Source organism: Anabrus simplex, chromosome 2, assembly GCF_040414725.1.
Source record: "Anabrus simplex isolate iqAnaSimp1 chromosome 2, ASM4041472v1, whole genome shotgun sequence".
Taxonomy (NCBI): Eukaryota; Metazoa; Arthropoda; class Insecta; order Orthoptera; family Tettigoniidae; genus Anabrus; species Anabrus simplex.
This window is the reverse complement of record NC_090266.1, coordinates 1117574470-1117601615: the sequence shown is the minus strand read 5'-3', so window position 1 is coordinate 1117601615 and position 27146 is coordinate 1117574470. Positions and strand designations below refer to the sequence as shown.

The 27146-nt window shown below is 39.8% G+C and overlaps 1 protein-coding gene across 1 annotated transcript in view; it reads left to right on the top strand.

The window, feature by feature from the left end:
• Positions 1-27146, top strand: part of IA-2 (tyrosine phosphatase IA-2) — a 965150-nt gene that overhangs the window by 498694 nt on the left and 439310 nt on the right. The window contains exons 10-12 of the mRNA XM_067142075.2: positions 920-968; positions 11464-11558; positions 25174-25295. Coding sequence (XP_066998176.2) covers positions 920-968; positions 11464-11558; positions 25174-25295 — 266 coding nt within the window. The remainder of the gene's footprint in view (positions 1-919; positions 969-11463; positions 11559-25173; positions 25296-27146) is intronic.

Here is a 27146-nt window from a genome sequence, read left to right as displayed (position 1 = left end):
TGCCGTCTGAGCCACGGGGGCCCCGTTATCATATTATTATCACAAAATCAACACATGTAATCACATTCATAATATTTTACAATGTAACCGCTGGTACTTTTTGCACTGGAAGCACGAGTAGTAGTCTTTGCACTTACTCACACCACCGTCTTTTATTCCCAATCTTTTCATGCACTTCATCTTCCTTCGTCCCAGATTTGCTATAAGAACTAACGTAAAACGCTATTTTGAACGCAGTTTGAAAATATAAGACAGAACAACACAAAGAGAAACTTGCATGACTGCATGGGTTGGGTCTGACTGGCCGACAGAGCACTGAAATAACCCAAAGGTCACAAGTATAAGCGAACACTTCTTCACAAGTCTGTCGTGTTACTAAACATATTTAGACAGGAAGATAGCAGAAACTACAAGGTACCAACTAATTCAATCTCGGAGAAAAAGAAGGAACTAGACTCACATGGTTCTCACAGACCCTGCCTGTGAATTGGCGGGTTAAATATCATGCATTCCAACACTTCTTGTACAGTCAAGAACATGGCCCAAGTCAAGAAGTTGAACAATGATTTCTGTCCAGCTAGATCGGGAAAACTGAACACTGTGCGTCATATGGCCTCACTCCATACATACACTGCGGGCAGGTTTTACATGTAATCCAGGCTTTTGATACGCAATCTAGTGACTAGATGTTGTGTACCATCACCTCTCCTATCCTGATGAGCAACATTCTGATGGTGACCAACGGGACCCGAAGTGGCCAACCACGGTGTTACGTCCACTTCCATCCTTTTAGTCGCATGAACATGCAAGCTTGCATTAAAACACGATGTAAATTCCAATTCTGTAGTTATAATTACTGTTATTCTTGATGATACCAGAGAAAATGACGTATACAAGTTAATAGTGATTTCTTTTACAGGATGGAGATACAGAAATGAAATTGGACCAAGAAATACCTGAGGTCACTGGTAAGTTGAGGATTTGTTAATTTTGGTGTTATACTTGGATGAAATCACTGTTTACTGAATAATTATAAGCTCATTGTTAAGAATAGTGGAAGTAATTAGTAAGAAAAAAGAATGCATTTAACATCAGTCTAAGGCCTGAAATAAACTGACGACGTTTTGTAGTCAAAATGCACTGCTCGTCGTGTAATTGAATTGAGCAGCTTCTGAAAGTTGCATCGAAGCATTGTTTAGATATTATCTGGCTCTGGAAGATGAGACCAGTCATCATAAACCACTCGATATTGAAAATGTCATTTCGTCAACATGAACAGAAATTTAAGCTTTATATATCCTTTTCATTAACACGTAGTCCGGCTCCATGGCTAAATGGTTAGCGTACTGGCCTTTGCTCACAGGGGTCCCGGGTTCGATTCCCGGCAGGGTTGGCAATTTTAACCATCATTGGTTAATTTCCCTGGCACGGGGGCTGGGTGTATGTGTTGCCTTCATCATCATTTCATCCTCATCACGACGCGCAGGTCGCCTACGGGAGTCAACTCAAAAGACCTGCACCTGGCGAGCCGACCCGTCCTGGGATCTCCCGGCACTAAAAGCCATACGCCATTTCATTTCATTAACACGTATGCATGTATCGCTTCAAAGGCAGCTAAAGTTTTGTGTAGTGTGAAAAGTCAGTCATCTGCATATGAACGTGCGTGTCTTAACCGGAATAAAGCTGGAAAATTTTATTCTGATGTAACACGATGTCTTCACCACGTTATCTTTCTAACTAAAGAAACATTTTTCTAAGCTGTTACTGCAAAATTACTATTTATACCTTTATTGACCATCGCTGCAATCGCTCTGGTACAATCAAATAGATTCCTCGTCACTTCCACCCTTGGCTGTCATAATACATTGTCGGAAATAATATCCAAACACCATGAAGTAAGGAATGTAGAATACGGGAATTTTGGCAGTATATTTGTCGAGGTAACATATTTAATTGATTAAAGGTACTCGACTACAGGTTATGGAGTTCCATGCCTGTTGCACTTGGTCGGTCAATACAGGGACGGTTGTGGATGACGCTGGAGTTGTCGTCCAATGGTGTCCCATACGTGCTCGATTGGGAACAGGTCGGAGAATCGATCAGACCAAGGCAACAGGTCGACACTCTGTAGAGCACGTTGGGTTACAGCAGCGGCATGGGGTCGTGCATTATCCTGTTGGAAAACACCCCGAGGAATGATGTTCATGAATGGCCGCACAACAGGTCGAATCACCAGACGGACATACACATCTGCAGTCAGGTTGGGTGAGATAAAGACCAGAGTGCTCCTGCTGTTATGGGAATGTTCCCCAGACCAGAACTTCCGGTGTAGGTCCAGTGTGTCGACGCCGCAGGCAGGTGGAATGCAGGCGCTCACATGATCTCCTTATAACCACCACACGGCCATCACTTGCATCAAGGCAGAACCGGCTTTCATCGAAAAACACAACGGACCTCCACTCCATCCTCCAATGAGTTCTCGCTTGACACCACCGAAGTGGCAGACGGCGGTGGTTTGGGGTAAGTGGAACGCACGCCGCAGGGCGTCTGGCTCGGAGCTGCCCTTCAAGTAACCGACTTCGAACAGTTCGTTGTTCTCTGTGGTGTCAACTGCCGCTCGAATTGCTGCTGCAGACGCAGTCCGCTGCGCCACAGCCATACGCCGAATACGGCGGTCCTCCCTCTCGGTGGTGCCATGGTGACGTGCGGAGCCCGATCTTCTTGGGAGCGGACCTTCTCGTGACCACTGCTGCCAGCACGCATGTATAGTGGAGACATTCCTGCCAAGTCGTTCTGCCCTATTATACGGCCTCGTTTAACCGCAGTGAGCTGTTCATACTGGCCTTTTCGTCGTCGTAAAGGCATTCTTGACCCACTCACAGTGACTCCGTCCAATCTCACAGGTAACTTACCCTCTCGCACAGTACATCCCGTATTCAAAGCAAACCTAATGTGCAAATTCATGGGGCTGCTACTAGCGCCAGGATAATGAGATTTACAGGACATTTGAATCAACGCCATCTTTCAGATGTATAAACATGCCTACCAACATTCGTTAATCTAGAAACACTCCTTCTTTGTGTTTGGATATTTTTTCCGCCAGTGTATGGAAGTGGCTGAAAAGGGCTTGTGATGGTGGATGCAACCAAATTTCGGGCTGAAGCCTATTGATACAGTTTTTATGGCATCGTAGTGTAACGTTGTATTGTTCACTTGAGTATGTGAAGCCAACGTACGATATGGTTAGGTGCCTTCCTGGCTCTTCTGCTACATTCTGTGTTATCTTCAATTGAAAAGTTGACTCCGAAAATCAACTTCCACAAATGATTATTTTACCGTATAAAAAACTACCAAAACACAGTGCAGCTTATTATGGGTAGCATAGAAATACATCTATTTGTACTTCATACTCACGCACTACATTTCCTTCCATACGTAGTACAAAAGTCTGATTCAAAATAGTAAATTCCAATAAAATACTTGTCTATTTTTTATATTTAAAAAGTTAAAATTGCGCCTAATCACCTAAACGTTTGTTATGAAAATACAACAAGTAAAGCCGATAGTACTGATGTTGAATGTCAACACAACCATCATCTCTGTCATCATTCTGTATATCAACATTTTCCTGTTAAGAAGGGGTTGCCAGGTTCTCCAAGAATAAACTCATAGCATTCGCGGCGTACCGATTTTTTCCAGATACTGTATTCTGTTCAGAAAGTATGTTTTCTTAGCAGCCATCAGTCCAGGGTTTTCTTGCAAAGTTTTGGCATGTCAAGGCTGATGATATTTCATCGGTAGGTCTTTTTTCTCACAATACATCTTTGCCACATACCATACTATGATTTCTTCACCTGACGTGTTCATCCTCTTGTTGCAGTTTCGAGGGAGGTTTAGATGTTTATAAAATAAAGTTTCTACAATATTTCACAATGTCCAGGGCTTCAATGTTCTGTGCTATGGGAACAGTTCTTGTTCTACATTAACAATGCCATCTCCTTGTTGATCATACTGGAGGAGTTAACCCTAGGGGCACAAGTGGAAGTCTCCCAGCTTGCTGTCGGCGATTCGTGAATCGTCTCGACTAGGCAGCTCCCGAGGTAGTAGCTTTATTTTATTGAAGTCATATTATGCTGCATTTAGGGAGAAAATCGTGTAAGACACAACTAAAATTAGTGACAGACGTGGAAGCAGATGGAAAAAATACCGCGTTATACTAATTTTCACAGAAATTCACAAAAAGCAAGTGCACCAACGAAATTCACCTGACATGCCTTGGTATTCGCTGAGCTGTCATCTCAGTGTCTGGCGTTGTTGACTTGCTGCATAAGAGCTTATTTACTTCATGCATTATATTATTTTCCATTTCTAAAAATAACAGCTTGAACATCTAGGTGGAACCAAACAGCACATGCGTAGGTAACCTTTGAATGTGTGTAAAATATTACCTAGGAGTTTGTTTGGAAAATACTGTCAAATTTGAACTCGAATCATCAACATCATCTTATGTCATCAACTGTGGTCAATATGGTCACGAGGTAAAGAAGTTTAGACGTCGCCTAATATTGTGCAGGGTGCTAAAAGAATGACCAAGCAGTAAGATCTTCTACTACACTGGTGAGTAAGTGGAACTATTTGTCGTTAACACTTATGCTCACAGAAGCTTCCTACCCTGAAATAGTGTGCAAATTGTCTTCGTTGGATTTGGCGGTGGCATTTGATTTTGATGTAGAAGTTGTAATAGTGTCATAGAAATACGTAATGTGAATTTGTATCCCTGAAGCTGTAAATTGAATCTATAGAAATGTTTTGTAAGTTGTTTTAAAATTCTTACGGACAAGAGCACTTAAGGTTCATGAAATTAGAGAAAAGGACGATTTTTCATTTCTTTGAGAAGTTTTATTTCCGCTAATAATTCAGGGTACACCATAGTAGGCCTCTGATATACGAAACATCGCGTATTGTGCGTAAAGTTCTTTAAGAAACCAGTTGAAGTGTCTGAAATGTAACCCTTATCTCCTAATGTCTTTGCTCTAACGTTCGTACCTGATGGTTCTTTCGGCACAAAGGTTTTTCCTGGTGTACAAAACGATGAACTGGAACGACAAGCGAGAGTAACACTAGAAGAGAACGAATAAGAAGGCCAAATTTGACGTTGTCTTTAAGTGAGATAGGTTGTGGGCCATGAACTTATGGAAACGTAAATTACAATGACTCTGAGATGACCCAGAGAATGGCGGTTATTTGATATTTTACTTAATAAAATATAATATTAGCATTGTTCAAGAGTGATTACACATCCGATCGTCCCGAATGGTTTGCTCTGGAAGATTCATTTTTATTTTATTTTAATGGAGTGCACTTGGGTACAAGTCAAAAGTCTGCTTTGCTTATTTTGTGAAATGTAACCACGTTTATTGTATAACCACTCGAATTTCTAAAAGTGCGTCTGAAGGCTGTGCTGCAATACCAATTTCAGGCTCAGGGAGGAGTGCCTCGGTATGGCTGCGTCACATTTCGTGGTACAACAGCCTCTAACACCAACTCACTCCACCACTCCTCCTCTCTCATAAGATCTGCACAGTCCATTTCCTTGTCTTCATCTGCCGGTCGATCGGTATTTGATGCATTCTTTCCCATAGTTCATCGAAGTACACCACTCTAATCAAAGAATTTCATGTTTACTCCTCGGGCATTTGTTGATGAATTTATGGATATTTCTAGTCAGATGCCTAGTCTCCTTCCATATTTTAGAGAAGCGTAGCAAAACAGATGTTATTTCGCCATCGGAGTTCCAGAACTGTATGGTTTTACATACAAAATATTTCTATGAATAAAGGTAACAGAAGACAGGCATTCTCTAGCACGAATAAAATACTGAAATTCTTTTTCGAACATGTTTATCACCAGGAAAGCAACATATTGCAATTAATTTAATAGTCGAACATTTTCTAAAAGACACACAGTGTGTAGAGATTTGTGTAAGAAATGTACACAAGACAAATGAAATGAATTGTGCATTCCATTAATACAGAGTTATGCAATTAACGTGTTCCACAAAGCTATCAACTACATTACATTGACGATGAATAACTGATAAGGACCCACGAAAATAACTCAAGATAAGATTGTAATTACTCCCGACGGATATGAACAAGTCTCCTGTTTTTGAGCCACACTCCGAGCCTTCATCGGCCAGACAGCGTTGGGAGTAATATTTAGAAGACTAACATTGCTGGGAAAGCGGAGGTGTTTGATAACCTGCCAAACGCGGAAGCGCCGGCCGCTCTGAAATACCACTTCGAACTGAAGAAGAACCATTTTCTACGAGGCTTACGTATTTCCTAAAGTGGTTCATTCTGAATCTGAGTGTATATTGGAATCTGGGGCTACATTGCAGAGTCTTGCTGGTACTTGTTCTTTTGGGAATAAAGAAGATTTTGAACTAACTATGCAGCTACTCGTGGGGACCATATCTAAGAAATTACAAAAACATACTTTGTCCCAACCAGAGATAAAGTTCCAAGATGCCCTCGATTCTGGTCGAAACGAAGAGGCAATATAGGCATAATTACATAGTCTAACAAAGATTCTCAGCCTGTCAATAAAGTCGACACAAAGAAAAGTCAGTGTAATAATAAAACTACAGACCGTGTCCAGCTAAGGGGCATCGGTCTGCTCCATGTTGAACTATAACCATTTCGAAAAAGAGTGCCGTGTTTCCCGATATTCTGAGCCAAAATTAAAAAAAAACAAGGGAAAGAAAGTTGACTACTGACGTAAGACTAACCAGGAGTGGACTTGGAGAGGTTGCGAACTAAGACATTTAGCAACTAGGCTCTCAGTCCACGGGTTTCAACACAAACTATGCTGAACGAAGCATTTTTCATGTTCCATGCAGTTACTGTAAATGCAGAAAATGTGGTGAACCCTGTGAAAGGTACTATGTTTTGAAGTGCAAATTGAGGACCTAATCCTTCATAACTGAAAATTTACCAATAATTGACTACAGTCTAGTACTCTTCCATATTTGAAAGGCTGGTACACCATAATTCCCTTCTGACATTAAATATTTTGAAAAGGGTACCCTTGTTTAACTAATTTACCTAAATTTTCAATTTAACACTGAAGTGCTATCAAAAGATGTCAAATAATTAATAATTCAAACTAGGTGACGCATAACGGGAAAGGAAAAATGAAAAATCCTCAAAATGAGAAATGAATTAAACTTAAAATTTGCGGAAAGCAATTGAGTAAACTGAGAATCCATCAAACACATATCACCTCAATAAGTTGGTATGAATTTAAATTAAAGATAAATAAAATCTCACAAGTTCGCAGAAAAATATTTATATGGCAATTAGAAAAATATTACCGAGACAAAACTACTCATACAACACCAGTAACTTCACTTAACATACAGTTCTTGTAAGTTCAGGCACAAACACAACAATAGGATGCTCCCTATATCAATACGTCCATCACATATGACGATCAATCAACAATTGACAATAACGGATTATATAACGTTATGTAATCAATCCTTATCAGGGAAAACAATGGCATCAACTGCCTCAAGAACAAACTACGTAATAATGACAAAGCCATAAAGCAAAAAGTCAAATGTAAGAAATTAAGATTGAAAACACGCCGTATAAATTAACAGCAACTTCAGTTCTCATTTGAAACGTACAATTTAAATCTACCTAAGCATTTAAATAAAGATATGTGCATAAGTTTACAATACTGGCGGGGCCCCAGTGGCTACTAATACTGTATTTCGCCAATGGCCCAGAAACAGTCATATATAAATATTTTGCGCATCATAAAATTATTTTGCACTCACCAAGAAACTTTTACAATTTGAAACTTGTCAATTTGATACCTTTGGAGGCCTTAAGAATTACCATTACACTAGTTTTCTAGTAGATCAAACTCTAACGTAGTTTTAGCATGTTACAACACGAACACATTATTATTATTATTATTATTATTATTATTATTATTATTATTATTATTATTATTATTATTATTATTATTATTATTATTATTATTATTATTATTATTATTATTATTATTATTTCAAAAAATTAAGAATCCGTCTTTTAACGAGGAAAAAATATTCATGGATATAACTTTCATTTCTCAATAAATTTAGGTGAAATTAAGATGCAGGAGACAGCTTGTCAAAATTTATATTATCGGACGAAAGAACGGCAACATACTCGTATTGAAATTTTAGCAGTCGTTGAAGGACACACTGTTGGCCCAAGAAAATAAATTTGGCGAGTTTCTGGTTTATTACAATTGCAGTAACTCGCATACAGATGTTGCGATGGTATATCCAATACTCACAATCGCTAATTCACGGTAATTGGCTTCTCGTACCGTATCAAACAGTAGTTGCCACATCAATTCTCCAGGTACAGTAAATTCAAGTAATAAAAACACAACACCCACCATGGAATTAAAACACAGTATCAAAACACTTGAACGACATTTCAGTAATGAGAATATGGAGGTTTTATATCATTCTTCTGAGCCGTAATGATCAGAAGACAGAGAAGCTGGAACACATCCATCATGGCAGACGGACAGCTACAAACTCCCAAGATTTACAGAGTTGACCGCTAGAGCGCGCGGCAGAAACGGAACTGCGCTAACCAATAGTTAAATTTTACACCGTTGAGTGGTCCAATTACAGGAGAAGAGTACAGAGTTAATTGTTAATATCAGCCAATCACTCCTCTACAGTCAATCGCAAATTATTGAGTAGTGCATTTAAATTGACTTACGGCGAGCATGAAGATAATAATAATAACAATAATAATAATAATAAAATCCACTCAAATTATTATACCACCATAGCCTGTTTCCTGATCAAGCTAAGAAGGGAATGAAGATTTTGGGAAAACTTTCTGCTCCACTTTTGTCACACAGACACTTACTTTACATGTTGTTGAAGGACATGAGGAGTCTCTCTTTGGGTACAAGACGACCCTGGATCTCCATCTTATCAAGGTACTATGTGCCAACAATTTCGAAACTGTTTCCCCGAGTCTTTGTGAGGACTGACAAATATAACGACGGACAAATGAAACTACACATTGACGTGGGTTTTCCCCCAGTTCCTCAGATGCATAACAGGATTCCATTGCATTTGAGGGAAACACTTGAAGAGGAACTTAAACGCCTTCAGGATGCTGAAATAATTGAACCTGCTGTGGGACCATCATCGTGTAGTTCTAGCCTCTAAATCACATTGTCCGAACAAAGTACAACTTTGCACTGATGTGAGAGTTGTGAATGCGGCATTTCTTCGGGACAGGCATCAACTTCCAACGATAGATGGCATCATAACTGCCCTTAACGTGTCGTTCATCTTTTCGAAGCTCGACCTCATTGAGGGTTTCTACCAAGTCGAGAAGACGAGGCTTTTAGGGAGATAACAATTTCCTATACGCGCCAAGTTTTGTTCCGCTATATGCATATAATGTTTGGGATATGATCAGCCCCGAAGAAGTTCCAAAGCAAGGCAAGAGAGATTATCAGTGGAATTAAAAAGGCACTCAACATTATCGATGATATCCTTGTATTCGGAAAGACGGAGAGGAAACGTGATAATGCATTATTGGCGGTAATGTAGAGTCTGTCAGAAGTGTGCCTTACGGTAAACAAGAAAAAAAAATTGTATTTTAGGCGGGAAGTGTGTACTTTTTCGGCTACGAATTTTAGTGCGCAGTTCCTTGGGAAATGATGTGTATTTTGCCAGGTTCTTCCCGAATCCCCCTAGTATTATATCTCCCCTCCGTATCTAATAAAAAAAAAAGGATGTCCCTTGGAAACGGGGTCGCTTGGAGGAAAAAAACTTTTACAACTTTCAAGAAAGAAAGAGAAGTAATGAGAAGTAAAAGAAGTAAGAACCTAAGCAATCATTATTTCGACCCTAATACAGAGACTGAGGTCACAGTGGACGCAGGTCCAGAGGGCTTGGGAGTGATTTCAGCTCAGCCACAGACATCAGCTTCTTATGATGTATGAATGTCAGCGTTGGAAGAAACACTGAATATTTATTATGTGACATAAGACGGATAGTTTTCAGGCTTTTTAAATACAAAAAAAGCCTCATATGAATACACTGTGGCCTTTAAATACCGTGTCAGTCCGCCATGTCCTTCAATCACATTTTGACATCGTGTAGGCATTGAAAGGGTTAACTTTTCAGTGTATTCCTCACTCAGTTCATGAAACCACGCACGCACAAGAGTCTCCATCAATTCTTGTTTATTTTGTGGATTCTTTGTGACGACAGCATATCCCATGATTTTCCAATAGTCCTCAATAAGACTGAGATCAGGGTTATTTCCAGGACACACTAACACTTGTATTCCATTTTGTCGAAGGAAATATTTTACCTCAGACATAGAAATGCATGATAATTAAGCCGGGACATCATCTGCTCCATGCTAGGTAAAAATATTGTTCAAAGGACTTGCCTTCAAACGGTCTCTGGCAAGGAGCTGTGTCGTTCTGAAAATGCAACTAGAAGCATCTCCAAACAGGTCTCCTATTGTGGTCATAAGCTTCCTTTCAAGGATGTTATTGCGGACATCTGCAGTGACAGTAACATTTATGAAGTCCAGATGACATACTCCGTGGCTGGGAGTCTACCTGTTCTTGAGTGTGTTTGACTGTTTGTATTGTAGAGAAAGGAAAATAATATTCACCTTTCCTTCCACGCTCGAACACTTTTCCATGGGAGCCATGCCGATTAAATTTTGACTCGTCTAAAAAGATTACTCTGTTCCACATTTTCTGTGTCCGTAAGACATATTCTTTTGCCCATTTTAGCCGCTGTTATTGCATTGTTCTTGTAAATAGTTTTTTCTAGGGAACACACCTTCCAGTAGTCTGCTCTTACATGTCTTCTCGTTACTGAGACTTAACACATTCCTTCCCACTCTCAGTTTAGTTCAGTTGATGACAGGCGACGATCACCGAGATAAATACTTACAATATCCTGTCCTGTTGGCCAGTAGGCACACTTTTTCTATCTCCTCCTTTCTAACGATCAATATTTCCTTTCTCTTTATACTCTTTCAGTAACCTCGAAATCATTGACTAATTAAAAGCTGTCTTAGAAACTCTCTTGCGATCAGACCAACTGACGAATAAGCAAGTATAGCAGCTCTTGTCTCTGGCGTTAATACCACGGAGCTGCCCATTTTTCACTGCAATGTCTCAAAAAATATGACAGTATAAACGCTGCTTCATTGTAAGGTGAAGACAATGAAAACCAAGAGTTGCGTATTGTTGGAAAATATGTGATCGGCAGTCGAACAATAAAGGAAAGATTACGTCACTCACAATTTAACAACAGTGGACTGGTATAACCTCAAGCAAACAGCTGTCAAAGACAAAATTACGAGGTGTATATTAACGTTGTCAATTTTGACATTACAGAGTCGTGGTTGGTGCCAGATGGAGCGGACAAGGAGAGTCAACTGTCAAAGCAAGAAGTTAATAACCCAGATATAAACAAGGAATTTATCCCTAATGTGAGTACTAATATATTCTTGTATCCCTGTGTAAAATACGATTTGTTAAAAGTCACACTAATACAGATAGGTTTCAGGCGACGAGATCGTAATATGTTATATCTATTACTAAGGCAGAACGCGATATGTCAAAGAACTCGAATTTTCAGGAGACGTTTTTAAAAGTTTGAGAGATCGCTGATATTCAGATTGCATGTCAATTACCTCTAAATTGAAGTAGCATACATTATTTGTAAATGTAATAGAAAGAAGGTATAAGTTTTATTCTTACATATTCCACAAGCTCAGGGAACAAATCGCTCGCTTGTCTCAATATTGTTGTCAGAATCCTCCAGTACTCTGCCGTTCGTTTCCAGATTTATCTCAAATATTTGACACACCTTGTGAATTTGTGGAATGAGACTTAGTAGATTCTTTTTAAGAGGATTTGGTGGGTAGTGGATCGTTGTAACATTTTGTCATCATGGACATACGGATTTGCCCCGTCTGGATCGCTCCAAGTCGAGTACCTGGAAGTTATCACAAAGGAATTTTTTAATATTATCATCCCGGATGCTTTCTCACACCTCACCCATATAATTTCTAGGCACTTCACTTTTTTGGCCTCCATGTCTGTAGTCTTTTGTATCAGTTGTTCTTGAACAAGTTTTGAAAACGGTTTGAACTCTTCTTGACTTGAAACGGCCTTTGGTATTCACAGTACGGACAAATTGGAACCATTCTTGGGATACCATGATTGGGATTTCAGTCGTCTTAATTTATGCCCTATCAATGCGAGTATGATCTCTATCGCATTCCGGGCAGCAGAAATTTCTGATCTTCAAAATCAATGTGGTGGTTCTTGCTGACAAATAATGAGAACATGTAGGCCTTGTTAATATTTCTAATAGTATCTCGTCCCACACATATATCTCAGTAGGTTATGGCGTGAGTCACACACTATGGTCGGCTTTCAAATTCTTTTTTAAAACACAGGAGACAATTTCCTCACAGGCTCTATGTCCGAATTCTTCGTGCCACATGTAGCAACGATTTGTTCCTTCGTCTGGGGTGCACTTCCGTATAGTCATGTTGTATGTTGAAAGTACGATAAAATATGGTAGGGCAAGCTAGCGCAGTATCAAATGCGCAAGATGGCCGCTATACATTGGTCTTATGGGGCCAACTCTGGGGGAGCTGTCACCTGGACTAATGCGCAAGGTGGAGTTTGCGCGCAACCACCTCCTATACCCTGAGACATTAGGATGAAGTCACCCGTTTCGTTTGCCTTTTCCCAGGACCCAAAAGTATGTGGCGTAATTTTTTTTAGATTACTATGTCGTAGATGAGTAGCTTATTTTTTTCGCATAACCTAACTATTGTAACGACAACCACTCTGCAGACTACTTTTTTCATAAATGTATGAGTTTGAAGGTGTTCTCGTCCTTATGTGAGGTCATGCTAGTGAGCAGGCCAACTAGATATGCTATGTCTGCTATGACAGCAGGAGAAGAATATTATACAAAAAGTAGGGCCCTTACATTCATTCCAGATCAACTATGGGCATCTAAGCGGAGTGTGGGGGGTAAACCGCGCTCGCGAGATAAGTGTGGTGTGACGTGGCGAGTGCTGCTCCCTCGTGGACAGCGCGGGAACCAAGCGAAGGTTTTCAACGTACCTTAGAGACCCAAGTTCGATACACAAGAGTGCAGGCTTAATCTAACGGACTCAAAGTTGTATACCCGGGCTTACTGCATACGAGTGCTAGCTTAACCTAACTACGGAAGGTGGCGGTTATACACTATTCTTACGGGCCTAACTTTCGAGAGCTACCTCAGGATCTACGTCACCTTTTGGGACGTGACGCAAGGCCTGTTAGGCAAGAATGGCCGCTGTACACTATTCTTATGGGCCTAACGCTAGAGAGCTAACTCAGGGCCTTACATTATGTAAATGAAGCTAGGGAGTTAGTGCAAAGTCGAATACGTATGCACTGGTTATATAGGACTAAATTTAGTGTTGCCTGAGGACCTCGGAGCTGAACTGCTACTTTTGAACAAGACCGCAAATACACATTGTTGTTATGGGACTAGCAGGGTGGTGTTAGGGCTAATACGTATGCATTGCTTATATATGACTAATTTTCGAATTACCTTAGGACCTCGGAGCTGAGTTACTATTTTTGAACAAGATAGCGACTATATATTGCTGTTATGGGATTAGGGAGGTGGTATAAAGGCTAATATGTATGCATTATTTATATAGGACCAATTCCGGAGGGTTACCTCAAGGCCTGAGAGCTGAGCTAATATTTTTGAACAAGATTGGGCTATACATTGTACTTACGGAACTAGGGAGGTGGTGTAAGTGCTAAAGAGATATAAAGCTAAAGGGCACTAAAGTTCTAAAGGATTCTAAAGGATTAAGGTATAGTAAATGGCTAAATGGCTAAAGGCCAATAGAGTGTTAAAGTCCTCTAACGGCCACTAAAGGCTATAGGGTACTAAAGGGCTATATGTCTAAGGTTAAAGGGCACTAGAAGTTAAAGGGCACCAAAGGGCTGAACCCTTTACTGCCCTGGAAGGACACTTGCCTTCCTTACCTATCAGAATCAACATGAGTTTCTTTCTTCAGGGTCGTTATGGGATCTTTAGTCACTTGCTGAAGGTACTGGGCAGGGTTCTAGTAATCTACTGTCTAATTTCTACTAAATAACTGGATTCTAAGATTGGCTACCTTTCGATTCAATGTGTATTGACTAGAACGTGATGAAATTCCTTTAAATGAAATTTAGTGATGAACAAACTTGATGGATTTGACAAATTATTATTGTTACATAAATGTTCGCTGAACTGAATTTGGCGCTGTGGCAGCATCCGTTTCTTACCCGCATGAAGGGCATACTGTCTGAGAAACCACCCTCTACATTACTTTAGCTACAAAGAAAATCCTGGTAATCTCTATCATCGATTTCCATGCAAGTTCGCTTGTGATGCCATAATGACTCGTGATGATCCAGTACACGTGACACGAGTTCTGTATTCTAAATATAATTAAGGTCATCTAATCAACGTAGGCCACGCCGGAATTGTACGTCACGGATCTTTAATTGAGTCGGCACGACCCGCGAAGTGGTCATGGATTGATATCCATCCTTATTAAACGTAATATGCACAAATCAGTGTGGTTGATGACCAATGCAAATTAGCTAATGTGGCTGAGGGCCTGAAAGAAATCTAAATAAAGGCGGCTGGTGGCCAAACATAAATAAGTTATGGTTCCTGATTGCTAAGGCTTCCACTTATTAAATCCCCAGCACCTCTGGTGCCCAACAATTCAAAAATCAAAACAAAAACAACAACAAAATGCTCACATCACATGTGACGGTAAAGTCTCTTACATTCGGATATGTCTCCTTAATTGTTATGTTGACAAGTTAACTTCCCCAGCAAATAAAACTATGACTTCTGGAATTAATTTGATCGATCACGTGACGTAGACTACTTTAAAATACGGGTTTAATAATATTAATAAATAATGAATTCATCATCTCATCATGGAGGAATAAATTTAACTAACACCGAATAAATTATTTCTCTAACACACACTTTCTATTTATTAATTTACTTTTGGTCATTCATTTACCATGGAATTCCGGAGAAGAATTTATTTAATTATTTATTTTTCACAGCCACCTTGTAGTATTCCCGACTTGGAGATAAAAACGTATTTAACACAAACTACTAAGAATTATGTGTTTACTTCATCATGTCAATCATCTGGTCCTAACGCTAAGTTATTTACACTAAATCCTAAACAAGTCTGAAGCTTGGGTAATCCCTATCCCTACATCATCTACATTAAAAAATATACCATAGTAAGTGCACGTTAAAATAACCATATATATTATTTTTACAATGTTTTCAACACCCCTTGGAGTACCCAACAGCATGAGTACGGCTCCTCCTTGGACACCTCTCACGTGGATCATTCCTACAACTACAAACCTGGCGATTTATCTTTTCACCGTAATATGAATATTCGAACGAAAGAAAATCTCTCTGCATGGAATTACTCCCATCGTTTTTAAAACAATAAATCTAATATCTCACAAGTTAACATTAATTACCTTGACTGAATAATAAAGAGTTTCCCAATACTAGCACTGAATGATAATTTTGTCGGTTATTTGTTGTTTTGCCAAAGTGTAGTCTCGGCTCCAGGCTAGCCGGCCTAACAGGAAAAGCCTACCCCGAACATATGGTTTCGTACCTGGATTCCCTAGCGTGAAAAAATCATTTATTTCATCCTCTAAACAGATCGGTTATATTGCATTCAAAAATATCAAAAATAAACTCTCACTCTACAACATAGCGTGACAGAAATTAACACCAGACTAATACAATATGGGAGAAGGTTTGAGTAGGCACGTCTCATAAAAGTTTGTCCTCCCAAATTTCAGTCAACGAGATCGATGGTCTAACGTGAATACCAACCCACGGGTTTCAGCAAACTTTCCCGTGCCATACAAATATACGCAAATAATCCTCGAACATCACTAACTCAGAATTTCGGCATGAAACAATCTCAAAATACCTCAGGACAATCTCCTGGCAATCTACTTCTCAAAAACTACAGGACTTCAACCGCTAGAGTCAAATTCAACCTTCCTTCTCCGATACTGACACGGAATATCTGATCTACCTCTGCATCTTCTACTGTGACAAATATACTTCTGACGGCGAAAAGCAATTTCCCGCATACTTCTTAGCATTAACGACATTTCCTCAATAAACCGAAATTCGGAGCTTAGACTCCCTGACAAAATTTCCGAATAGTGATTCACAACGGATCTCATGACAATTCTTAACATTCAAAAGACATTTCCCTTCTGAAAAACACACTCTATAAGACAATTCTAATTTTATCGAAAATTTGCGCGTCGCTCCATAGCTTGAAGATTCCACGCGCGATATGACGGGTGATTGCACAACTCACGTCATACGTTAAAATACCAAAAAATGTTCATAAATATCGACTGAACATAACTAGACGGTTCCCGACTCAAACAACTGACATCAAATTTTCGTGAAACAACACTCAAACTGTTTTACCTTCGAAATATATATAAAACGACACAAACATTTTACTTAACGGTAATAATTCAGCCCTCAACACAAATATCGTATTACCCTCATTAAATAGACAAAATTAGACACGCACACGCAAACATTTCCCGATAATGATTTCCCAAGATATGAAACTTACGTCGTACATTACAAACATTGAAACGTAAACAAATGGTTGACCCAAATTAGTCACAAAATTTAGAGGACACCGTGACATAATGAAACAAACACTTTATGAAAGGGGTAAGTCACATTACCTAATGTACACATCAGAATCCAAAGGGGAGGTTGTCACTACCTTTCTCTATGCTTTAGCCGGTCATCATAAATACTTTTCTGAATTTATTATACATTTTTATTACCTTGTTTGGGATTTTCCTTTTGATACAATGGGCTTTACATTTTTTAGAACCTGTAAATATTTACACAAAAAATTATACCCTCACACAGCAAATTGGCTTTTACAATTACACACTCGTTTGTACGAATGTTTTCCCGCACACGCTTTAATTGTACGTACAAGAACACCTTCTATTAGAATTCAATTCGGAACTTTGGCGTAAGTACGACCGTCTGTTTTACCGTCTATGAATTTTAATATTATTCCACATCTGGAATACCGACAATACATTTAACTGTTTTAACTGACAGTCTTATTTGTGATTCGAAGTGTTTTAATAATTATTTGGCTACTGCCAAATGAAAATCTGACTGACTAGCAATTATCGAAGAGAAAGTTCACTAGTGTTACAGAAATACCTTTACCTCTACTGCTGGAGGGTATGTTTCAGGGTAGCCTACACGGCCAAAACCCAAGTCTCGTTTTCGGACTTAGTCTCTGTTGATTTGGAGCGGATGCAAAGCAACGTGGATTCACTCCGAATTATGAAGCGAGAATGACCAAAATTAAGATGGCGGGAGCTGTTTTAATGTATCCATCGCCCTCTACTATGACTGCGCTAATACGCCTTCTCATTCGCCCAGTTTCACATGTAAACGAGCGAACACGGCGTAGTTACCAGTTCAGGCGCTTGGAGCGCTGAGAAGCTGGCCTTAGTCTGCTTGACGAGACACGCTCAGTAATCATTGCTAAGAGTGCTGGTGTAATTTGAGCCTGTATCTACCTTATTTGGTTATTTCTTTGGCCGTGAACCGTTTTAGTTATTATGTACATAATATTGTTTACTGCTGTGTGCCTTAATGTAAGATGAAAAGCAGATCGGGAAGTGGGATTTCGTTTCATGAATTTCCTCTCAACGAGCTACAACGTCATAAATGGCTAAATGTTATTTCAAGAAACATTTCTCGCCGAATTTCAATTCAAGATCATCCTAACGATATGTTTGCCACACCGAATAAATCTACACTTTCATGCTACGTAGGAGATATGAACTGCGAGACTGGAATAATACTCTTAGTAAAGGAGCGCCTCTTAGCAGAAAGTCAGTGCCTAAGTGAAGCAGAGAGATTGTGATTGTTGGTAGTCCATCGAACAGCAGACGTTATATGACAAGAAACTCGGCACCTTCTTTCAACAGAAAGATGCTTCATTCCATGTTGAGCGAATAAAAACTACTGAAGATGACCGTCATCCAAACGAAAGTAGAAATCGAATTACCCTAGTCAATAACATTTTCTGTTTTATAATTTCTGCTGTGACTACAAAATAAAGGTTACAGCAGCATTTCTCTTCTTTAAGAGGCTTTTAGGTACAGAGCTACATAGTTTAACACTCAAAGCAATAAAGGAAGTCGAAGATTGCTGTTTTTTCGTATTGCGCATTGTGAGTGACAATCATAAGACTAATGTTAGCAGGATAAGAAGAATTTCTTCTTCAAAACACATTAAACCGAAGATCTGTCATCCTGTTGGTAGTGAAATGCCTCTCCTTGCTTTCGACAAATGGCACATTCTGAAAAGTAAGAAATTCTTCACTCAAAAAATCTATGTTTGATGGTTCCCAGGATATAAATAGTGATTTTATCAAGGAACTGTATCAGATGCAATGAAATGAAACTGTGAAACGGGTTCATTTTTCTTACATGAAAAAACATCGAGCCGTCTAAGTTTAAGAAATGAATGTGCTGCGCGCGAATGATATTTTCGCGACTGAAGTAATAACAGCCCTATGATATTTAAAAGACCATTCCTATACAGATATGCACGATTTTTTAAATGCAGGTACCACTGTCAAATACAAGTTATCGATAAAAAATTGATTCTACATACGTGTCAGTAGCACAAATGTAGCAACACTGCAGCCGGACAAGATGCTTGATTCTTTTGACAAGACCAAGGTGTTCAACAGTGCTAATGGATTGATTTATAAAAGAGATCAAAACAGCAGGCTGCATTACCCATCTGATTTGCCACTGTGGATTTTGAAAGATATTCACGATTTTGTATTGAAAGCACAACCATTTGTACATAAAAATCCTGTTGCATCTATGAGTGACTATTTAGTGTCTGTGTTGCGTGATTTTCCTCACTTCAGTTGTCCTGAAATCGGACATTCATAGTTATTGAGTGTAGTTACTTGCGAGTTATTCCTGTATTCTTAAATAACATAGCCACATAAATAACAGAGATCTTTGAAATATTTGAACGCAAAAACGCGAAACACCTAAACAGAAAAGTATTCTACAGTATTTAAAAGACCATTCTACAGTATTTACTACCTACCGTTAACATTATTTTGTACGGTTTTTCCGCTTCGGAGGGGTACGTTCTTCACTGAATTTCTTTATTAAGGTGAAAGGTGTGATTCAAATATAATTATTGAGTGATTGGCTTTATATTTGAACAGAAATATACAAAACACTTAACGTGTGCTGTAATGAACAATCGTGTTTTAATGCCAGCGAAACAGCGCTCAGTGGTAAAAATGGGAACTAGACCCATATCGCTCATATAGCTGTGTTGGGAAGGCGTATTAGCGCAGTCATGGTAGAGGGCGATGATGTATCTGACGATGTCATGAACTGGACACTGACAAATTTACATATTCAAATAATTTTAACCGGCACTCGTTATACGGTACTGGAAAAATACCCCGTTATTAGTTCTATTCGTTCAAAGATTGAAAGATTTAATTTAAGGGTCTTTATCTTCCAAACTGAAAGTTTACTCAGGCACTATGTTTCCGACGATGTCGCAGAGTTTTAACAATCAGGCGATTCGAATATTCTATTTGGAAGAGGTTTTAAATGGTCCTCCACATGATGACATACAATCATTCGAACTTTTCTATAAATGGGGTTGTGATGGTTCACAGCAAATTCAGTTTAAACAAAAACTTGAAAACAACAATGATTCTGATGCTAACCTATTTCAGTCATCTTTAGTGCCTCTCCAACTTTTTAACCGCAAGTATAAAGACCTAATTGTTTGGAAATACCCGTCATCCCCTCGTTATTGTAAACCAATAAGAATTAGATTTATACATGGAACAGCTGATCTTACTAAGGAAGAAACTGCTTATATAAACAGTAAAATTGAAACATTACAAGAAATAACAATTTCAAGAACTCATTGCTGCTTACTATGGTAGATTCAAAGGTCCGCAATGCAGCAACAGAGACAGCATCAACAATGAGATGCTACATTTGCAAGGCTACCACAAAAGACTTCAATGACTTGTCAAAAACCAAAGCAGTAAATACAGAAGACCTTCATTTCGGCCTGTCTATACTCTGTGCCCGAATTAGACTTTTCTGTTGCATTTTTCCTATAAAATAAACGTCAAGAAATGGGAAATCCATTCAAAAACGGAAATCGATTGGGATTAATTGTAGATGTTCCCAAGCCAGGCTATGGAAACAGCAATGATGGAAATACCAGAAGGAGATTTCTTGCAGACCCTGAAACATCACCAGAAATAACAGGTGTAGATCTGCATCTCATCTATCGATTCAGGGTTATTCTAGGAACTATTTCCAGTGGACATCAGATAGACATTGACAAATGTTCTGCTTATACTGTTGAAATTGCAAGACTGTATGTTGATTTATATCCATGGCATCCTATGTCTCCCACTGTACACAGGATTTTGGTGCATGGCCCAACTGTCATTGAATAGGTCCTCTTACCCACAGGCAGTTTATCAGAAGAATCAGCTGTGGCCCGCAATAAGCACTTTCGTCTGTACAGACACAGTTTTGAAAGGAAATTATCACACAAAACATTCAAACTGGACATAATTAACAGGCTACTACTGACATCTGATCCATTAATGACAGGTATGAGACCGGATCCAAAGAAAAACTACAAACCTTTCTTAAAAGAAACATTGCATTTACTGCTCTCAAGCGCAGGATACATTAGGAAGATCCCTCAAGCTGAAAATGATGATGAAGAGGAGTCCTCAATAGGAACAGACTGCTCCGACGAGCAAGACTTGAAAGCATCATCTTAATAATACATAATATTTTAGCTAAGAAATAAAGAAATAATGCATCTCATAATAATCCCATTATGTTGTTTTATTCATTGTATAACGTATGTGACTACGTTATTATCCTAACACTGTGTTCTCTACGGTCTCGCAGTCCAGAAAATACCAAAAAATAATTTTGGCCAACTTTTTGCATTAAATAACCCTATGTGCAGCCGACCTTACAGTTATTTCAGATGCTCTACGCTGTATTCTCAGTCCGGTGGTATTTGAAAGTTTTCGAGTACTGCTGTGCCGTGTTAGTAGATTTATCGACATCGGGGAATCTCCAAAATACTGGCACCACGGCGTCTCTTAGCAGCTTAAAATATCAGTTAATGTGTTTCAAAAACCGATTAAGTCAGTATTTCCGTTATTGTTACTAATTTTACACGCAAAAACAGGAACACCTGTACAGAAGAAGCATTGTCCCCAGTCAATATACCGGGTGGTACAGCTGCCCCTATTTTCCCCGAATATATGCAACCAGCTAGGACGTAAATGCCTCTTAGTCCCATATTGCGCAACACCTTACAGCAATGTTATGTGCAGTTAACCCGATGTAGACTTCTCCGCACAATGGAAAAATGGTACAAGAGGCAGTAAGTGAGGTCCATCTCAAAAACACTGTACCATTTTATGTAGAGCGGTGTCCAATACTCTACTAATTTTTACGAAATGTTACTATACTGTACAAATTATAAACACGCCTATAGCTGTCGGTAGAGAATTGCGCACCTGATTGGTCCAAGAGGCCATTTTCTTTTGATAGAAAGGGCGGTCGTGGTATCACAGAAAACGTGATAGGGTAAGACCAATTACAGACATGTCAATGCACCACCATTTTGTACAGTCTCATCACATCGAAATTGATAGAAACGTGTTTTGCACTGTAGTTTATAATCTGTGGCACGCAAATGCTGTACAGCAGATGTGATAGCTTACGCCATGTAATTACTACCGTTAGAGCGATCAAAAAAGGCATAAAACGGGACCATAAGGCTGTAACTCATCAGTAACTTGTCGAAGCGGGAACTTCCGCTCTCCTCGTGAATACAGAGTTACAAGGTTGGCGCTTGTACGTTGCAAATAGCTGCGCGGAATTACGTATGGAAGACGTACCTCGATAGGTTACTTGAAGCAGGAAGGGTTCCAACCATTCTTGAGTCATGCATTTTTTAATGTCATTTCGTATTCGCCTAGGCATCGTTTACGAAGACCTTTCTGAAGTCTCCGATACTCTTCTGCGGAAGTTATAATAAACAGGCATCATAAATATCGCCACATACGCACCGATTGTGAATACCACCTGAAACATAACGCTGGACTCATTCAACCAAGTAATGCGTAGAAAATGGTTGCAACTATCTGGGCGTAAGAGAGACGCGATTCTTTAGTTCACTGTGGTGTTTGCACATTCGAGTTCAGAACTTTTAACATCAACGATCAGTATCGAAGCGATAGCCTAGGTAATTCCATTAGTACAGAGCTACGAGACCAATTCTTTGTCGCCTGCAGTGGCTACATGGCACCAATCGCAGCGAGCATACGATATGTTAGCAGGCGTTTAGAGTTCGAATCTAGTTATGAGCTTTTCAATTTTTATTTTTATATTATACTTGTAAGGCCATTCATAATAAATATTTAACGTTCTTAAGTCTCAAAAGTAATTTGCCACCTTTACAAAGAAAGCGTACATACGAAAGGAATAACAACATGCGACTTCCATATGGCAAACGACTACAGGGAATGAAGCGCAGTGCACGTGTTGTCAACATTCTGACCCACCCATTCAACCAAGCAACTGCGCACGTTCGACTCGAAGACCAACTAACAGCGGTCTACACTTCATACGTAGGGCACATGAAACAGCATATCGCAATCCTAGCAGCAACGTGTGAGCACGTACTGTACGGTTAGCACGAAAGCAAACATTATGTATTCACGGGATGATTATGTGAATATGGTACTACTTTATGGAGAAGCAAGGCAAAATGCACGGGAAGCCAGACGCTTGTATCAAGAACGATTTCCTGGACGAAGGCTGCCAACTGCAGATACATTTCGACGTGTTGAAAGACGGTTGCGTGCAACGGGGTCATTTCATACATTACCCCCCGTTCGGGATGCTCCAGTGACGTCTGGAAATAACGACGAAGCTGTTCAAAATGCAATTGCATACAACCCGCACACAAGCTCACGGGCCATAGGAAATGAACTGAACATCAGTCATGTATCTGTACTGCGAATATTGCACCGCCATAAATTCCACCCTTTCCATCAACAGCTGCACCAGGAACTTCACAGAGATGACTTTCCAAAACGGATAGAATTTTCGCAATGGATATTACAAAGAGTTGAAGCTGATGCGAATTTCTTAATGGACATTCTCTTTAGTGATGAATCCAGATTTCACAACAACGGAACTGTTAATCGTCGCAACTTCCATTACTGGAGCGTTGAAAATCCTCACTGGATCAGGGGAGCTCGATTTCAGGTACAATGGGGCGTCAACGTGTGGTGCGGGATACTAGGTGACAAGATAATTGGACCATATTTCTTCGAAGGAAACCTCACGGGACGACGCTATCTAGAGTTTCTTCGTGAGTAATTCCCACTCTTATTGGAGGATGTGCCCCTTATGACACGGTTACGGATGTGGTTCCAGCAGGATGGAGCTCCCCCACACTGGTCGTTGGCAGTACGGAACCACTTGCATAGGACATATCCTGGACGATGGATTGGACGAGGGGGTCCGGTCACATGGCCGGCTAGATCACCTGACCTTACTCCACTCGACTTTTTCCTCTGGGGTTATTTAAAGGAAAGAGTCTATGAGCAGGAGCCTGAGAGCCCGAATCATTTACGGCGGCTCATCACGGAAGCCTGCAGGCAGATTCCACCACATATGTTGCAGCAAGCAAGAATGTCTCTCCTCCACCGTGCTCAGATGTGCATTAACGAAGCAGGTGGTCATTTTGAACATTTGCTTCATTAATCGAATGGCCATGCATAAGCCCATCGCACCGCTGTCGGTACAATCTCACTTTATTGCAAATAGCTCTTTTAAGAGCTCCTTAAAAAACAAACATAGCTGGGTACCTGCAATATGAGAACTGATCATGATTTAGATTTGTCGTCAACAACACGACTCTCACGAACATCAACAACGCAATAAAAGTATTCGTCGTACACAGAACTCGAACCGCCTATTAACGAACACCGGTACTCTCCTCTAACTTTTAGCAAGCTCGGCTATCACAGGTTGCTACTTAGCGCTGTTGTGTTGCTGTACTTCTAGTCATTCACCAATAATATTCTCTGTACAGGACGTTTCTGCGACACATAATTTTCACGATTCTTTACCATCAATCGGTATTTTATCATTAATGCTGATTTGCTTGACACGAATAAACGAATTATGGAAAGCGTTGTAAGAGCAGACATTGTAGTGAGTAGTCAAGGTCAATATTTTTAGGTTCGACTATAATCTGCGGGTTGCATAAAACTGCGTGAATAGGGGCAGCTGTACCACCCGGTATATACTAATAGATTTTACAAAACAACCTACGAATAGTGGAATAATATTTAGTCAGATGAAGGAACAGGAAGAGAAGAGGAAGGGAAGAAATGGAGACTTGGAGGTGTGAGCAGACAGCTTACAACCGTACCTGGCCGAGCCGACTGCGTTGATGTGGCGTTGCTGTCAACTAACAAATCAACATACATTACCTCCTCAAGTTCGTTTACTCATTTTAATTCTTGAACCTAGTAAGAAATTCGTAATTGAATTTCTACTTGTTTGTAAAGTTATCAGGAAACTTCTATAGTGAATGTTTAGTATTTTACATTTTGAATGAGTTTGCTTTTCTTTTTCTTTATTAAAATGGTGAATCTTGTCAGAGAAGCCTAACTAAAATTGAGGTTATTGTTACTGGATTTGAAAATTTATTGAATGTCGCTTCTTGATGTGTTTATTGAATATTTTCACACGAAACCTGTTGATTTGAGTTAATCTTATAACACTGTTCTTTCACCGCACACAGAGGACTAATACTATTGCGTTCTTTTCCAGATTCCTCACATGTTACCACAAAAGAAAGAACTTCCAAACCCGGAATCAACGGATGGGACATCCGTCTCCGACCAGTATGATATTGTTGATACTACATATGCTTACATAGGATTCAAGAATGGGTCAGTAAAATGTTACTTTCTCTCTTTGTAATAGAATACTGCATGAAGAAAATATTGAAAATAGGTAGAGAACCAATGAGCATTTTCATTTCTGAGCTTGATTGTGAGTGGAGCATGTTTATTATTTTGTGTGTAATAACTGTATGGGAAGCGGTCGTTGCAATGATAAGGATCTGAAGAAAATCAACTTGTCTACTCTACCCCGCACCAGCCTTTAAAAATTGTGACAAACCCAAACCACCGGTGGTTAACCCCTAATTGTAACCTTGTACAGTATTTTAAATACGATGTGTGAATTATAAATAAGTTCACTGCAACATTCCAACAGTCAATGTTACCTTTTAGTAATTATTTCGAGTGCAGAGAAATCGATATTTCGAGATCTTTTGAACTAGGACCCCGAAATCGATGTCTCAACTGAAAGCGACGCCATTGAGAGACATGTTAATAACCTGCCTAGATATTTGGCATGCAGTACGAGTCGTGCAAGTAAACACTTGCATTTGGAAGGTGGTGAGATGAGATGCCCTGAATTACACCAGGATAATGTCCGGTGTGAGGAATTGTGATCTTGAACAATACTGTAATCTCCCAAGTGAAAATCAGGAAAATCATTAACGATGGCCGACAATCTCCATCTGCTCTGGCGGGTCACAATTATCATTATCCTGTGTTCTCTTCCTGTCAATTGCAATTTCTGAGTCAAAAATCCTAATGTACTCGTGATGTGATCCTAAAATGTTACCTTTTGCCTCGTCAGGATTTGAATCACTTTACGTCAGTGTTTCATAAAATAGGAACTTTCCTGTCTCGAAGTTTTACTTTCATCGTGTTTATTTTTAGAACTGTTTGTGGAATTCATTTCTTTTTTTTTTTTTGGCTATTTGTTTTACGTCGCACCGACACAGATATGTCTTATGACGACGATGGGACAGGAAAGGCCTAGGAATGAGAAGGAAGCGTCCGTGGCCTTAGTTAAGGTACAGCCCCAGCATTTGCCTGGTGTGAAAATAGGAAACCACGGAAAACCATCTTCAGGGCTGGCGACAGTGGGGTTCGAACCCACTATCTCCCGAATATTGGATACTGGCCGCACTTAAGCGACTGCAGCTATCGAGCTCGGTGAATTCATTTCTTTCTGAGTTATATTCACTTAGCGGACATTTATTGACTACTCCCCGAGACTGTTTGAAGGAAAATTTTCAGATTCTTCAGCCACTTTTCTACCACTGGAATCTCGTTTGCCTTCAGTCTCACCTTGCATGATGATATTATATTTTTCTGGCTGTCACATGACATGGTGTTCGCTTTTTTAAAATATATTTCTCTCAATTGCGTTCGGTTTCCCAGTATATCCTGGAACCTCCGCGTTTCGCACTTTGTCAATCCAGCTTATAAGCACTATGCGTCTATAAACTCACGTTTCAAATGCTTCATGTGTCTTTAAATACGTTGCCGTCCACGGCCAGTTCTCCAATAACGTCTAAATTTATTGTGTTATTGCACAGAATGTCATGAATATGCTCTTTTTCACTTGCTCCAACAGATTTCTGTTTACTGGCGACTGTGATTTTTGTTTTTGCGGCATTTACATTTGGGTCGTATTCTTGATATTCCACCGCAATTCTGTTGATGATCACTTGCATTTCTTCATGCCTACTGATCCCAGAAAACGAGGCCACGCCCGCCGAGGCAGGGACCTGATGGATGGTGGTGGCACATAACGCCGGGCATCCTCCTCTCCACCCGGGCCATGACCCCTTGAAGAGTGTCCGAATGGTGCACACCAGTGCCTCCCTAGACGTCGTTATCCTGGCGACAGTATCTTCTTTGCTGGAGAGGAGGCCTCGT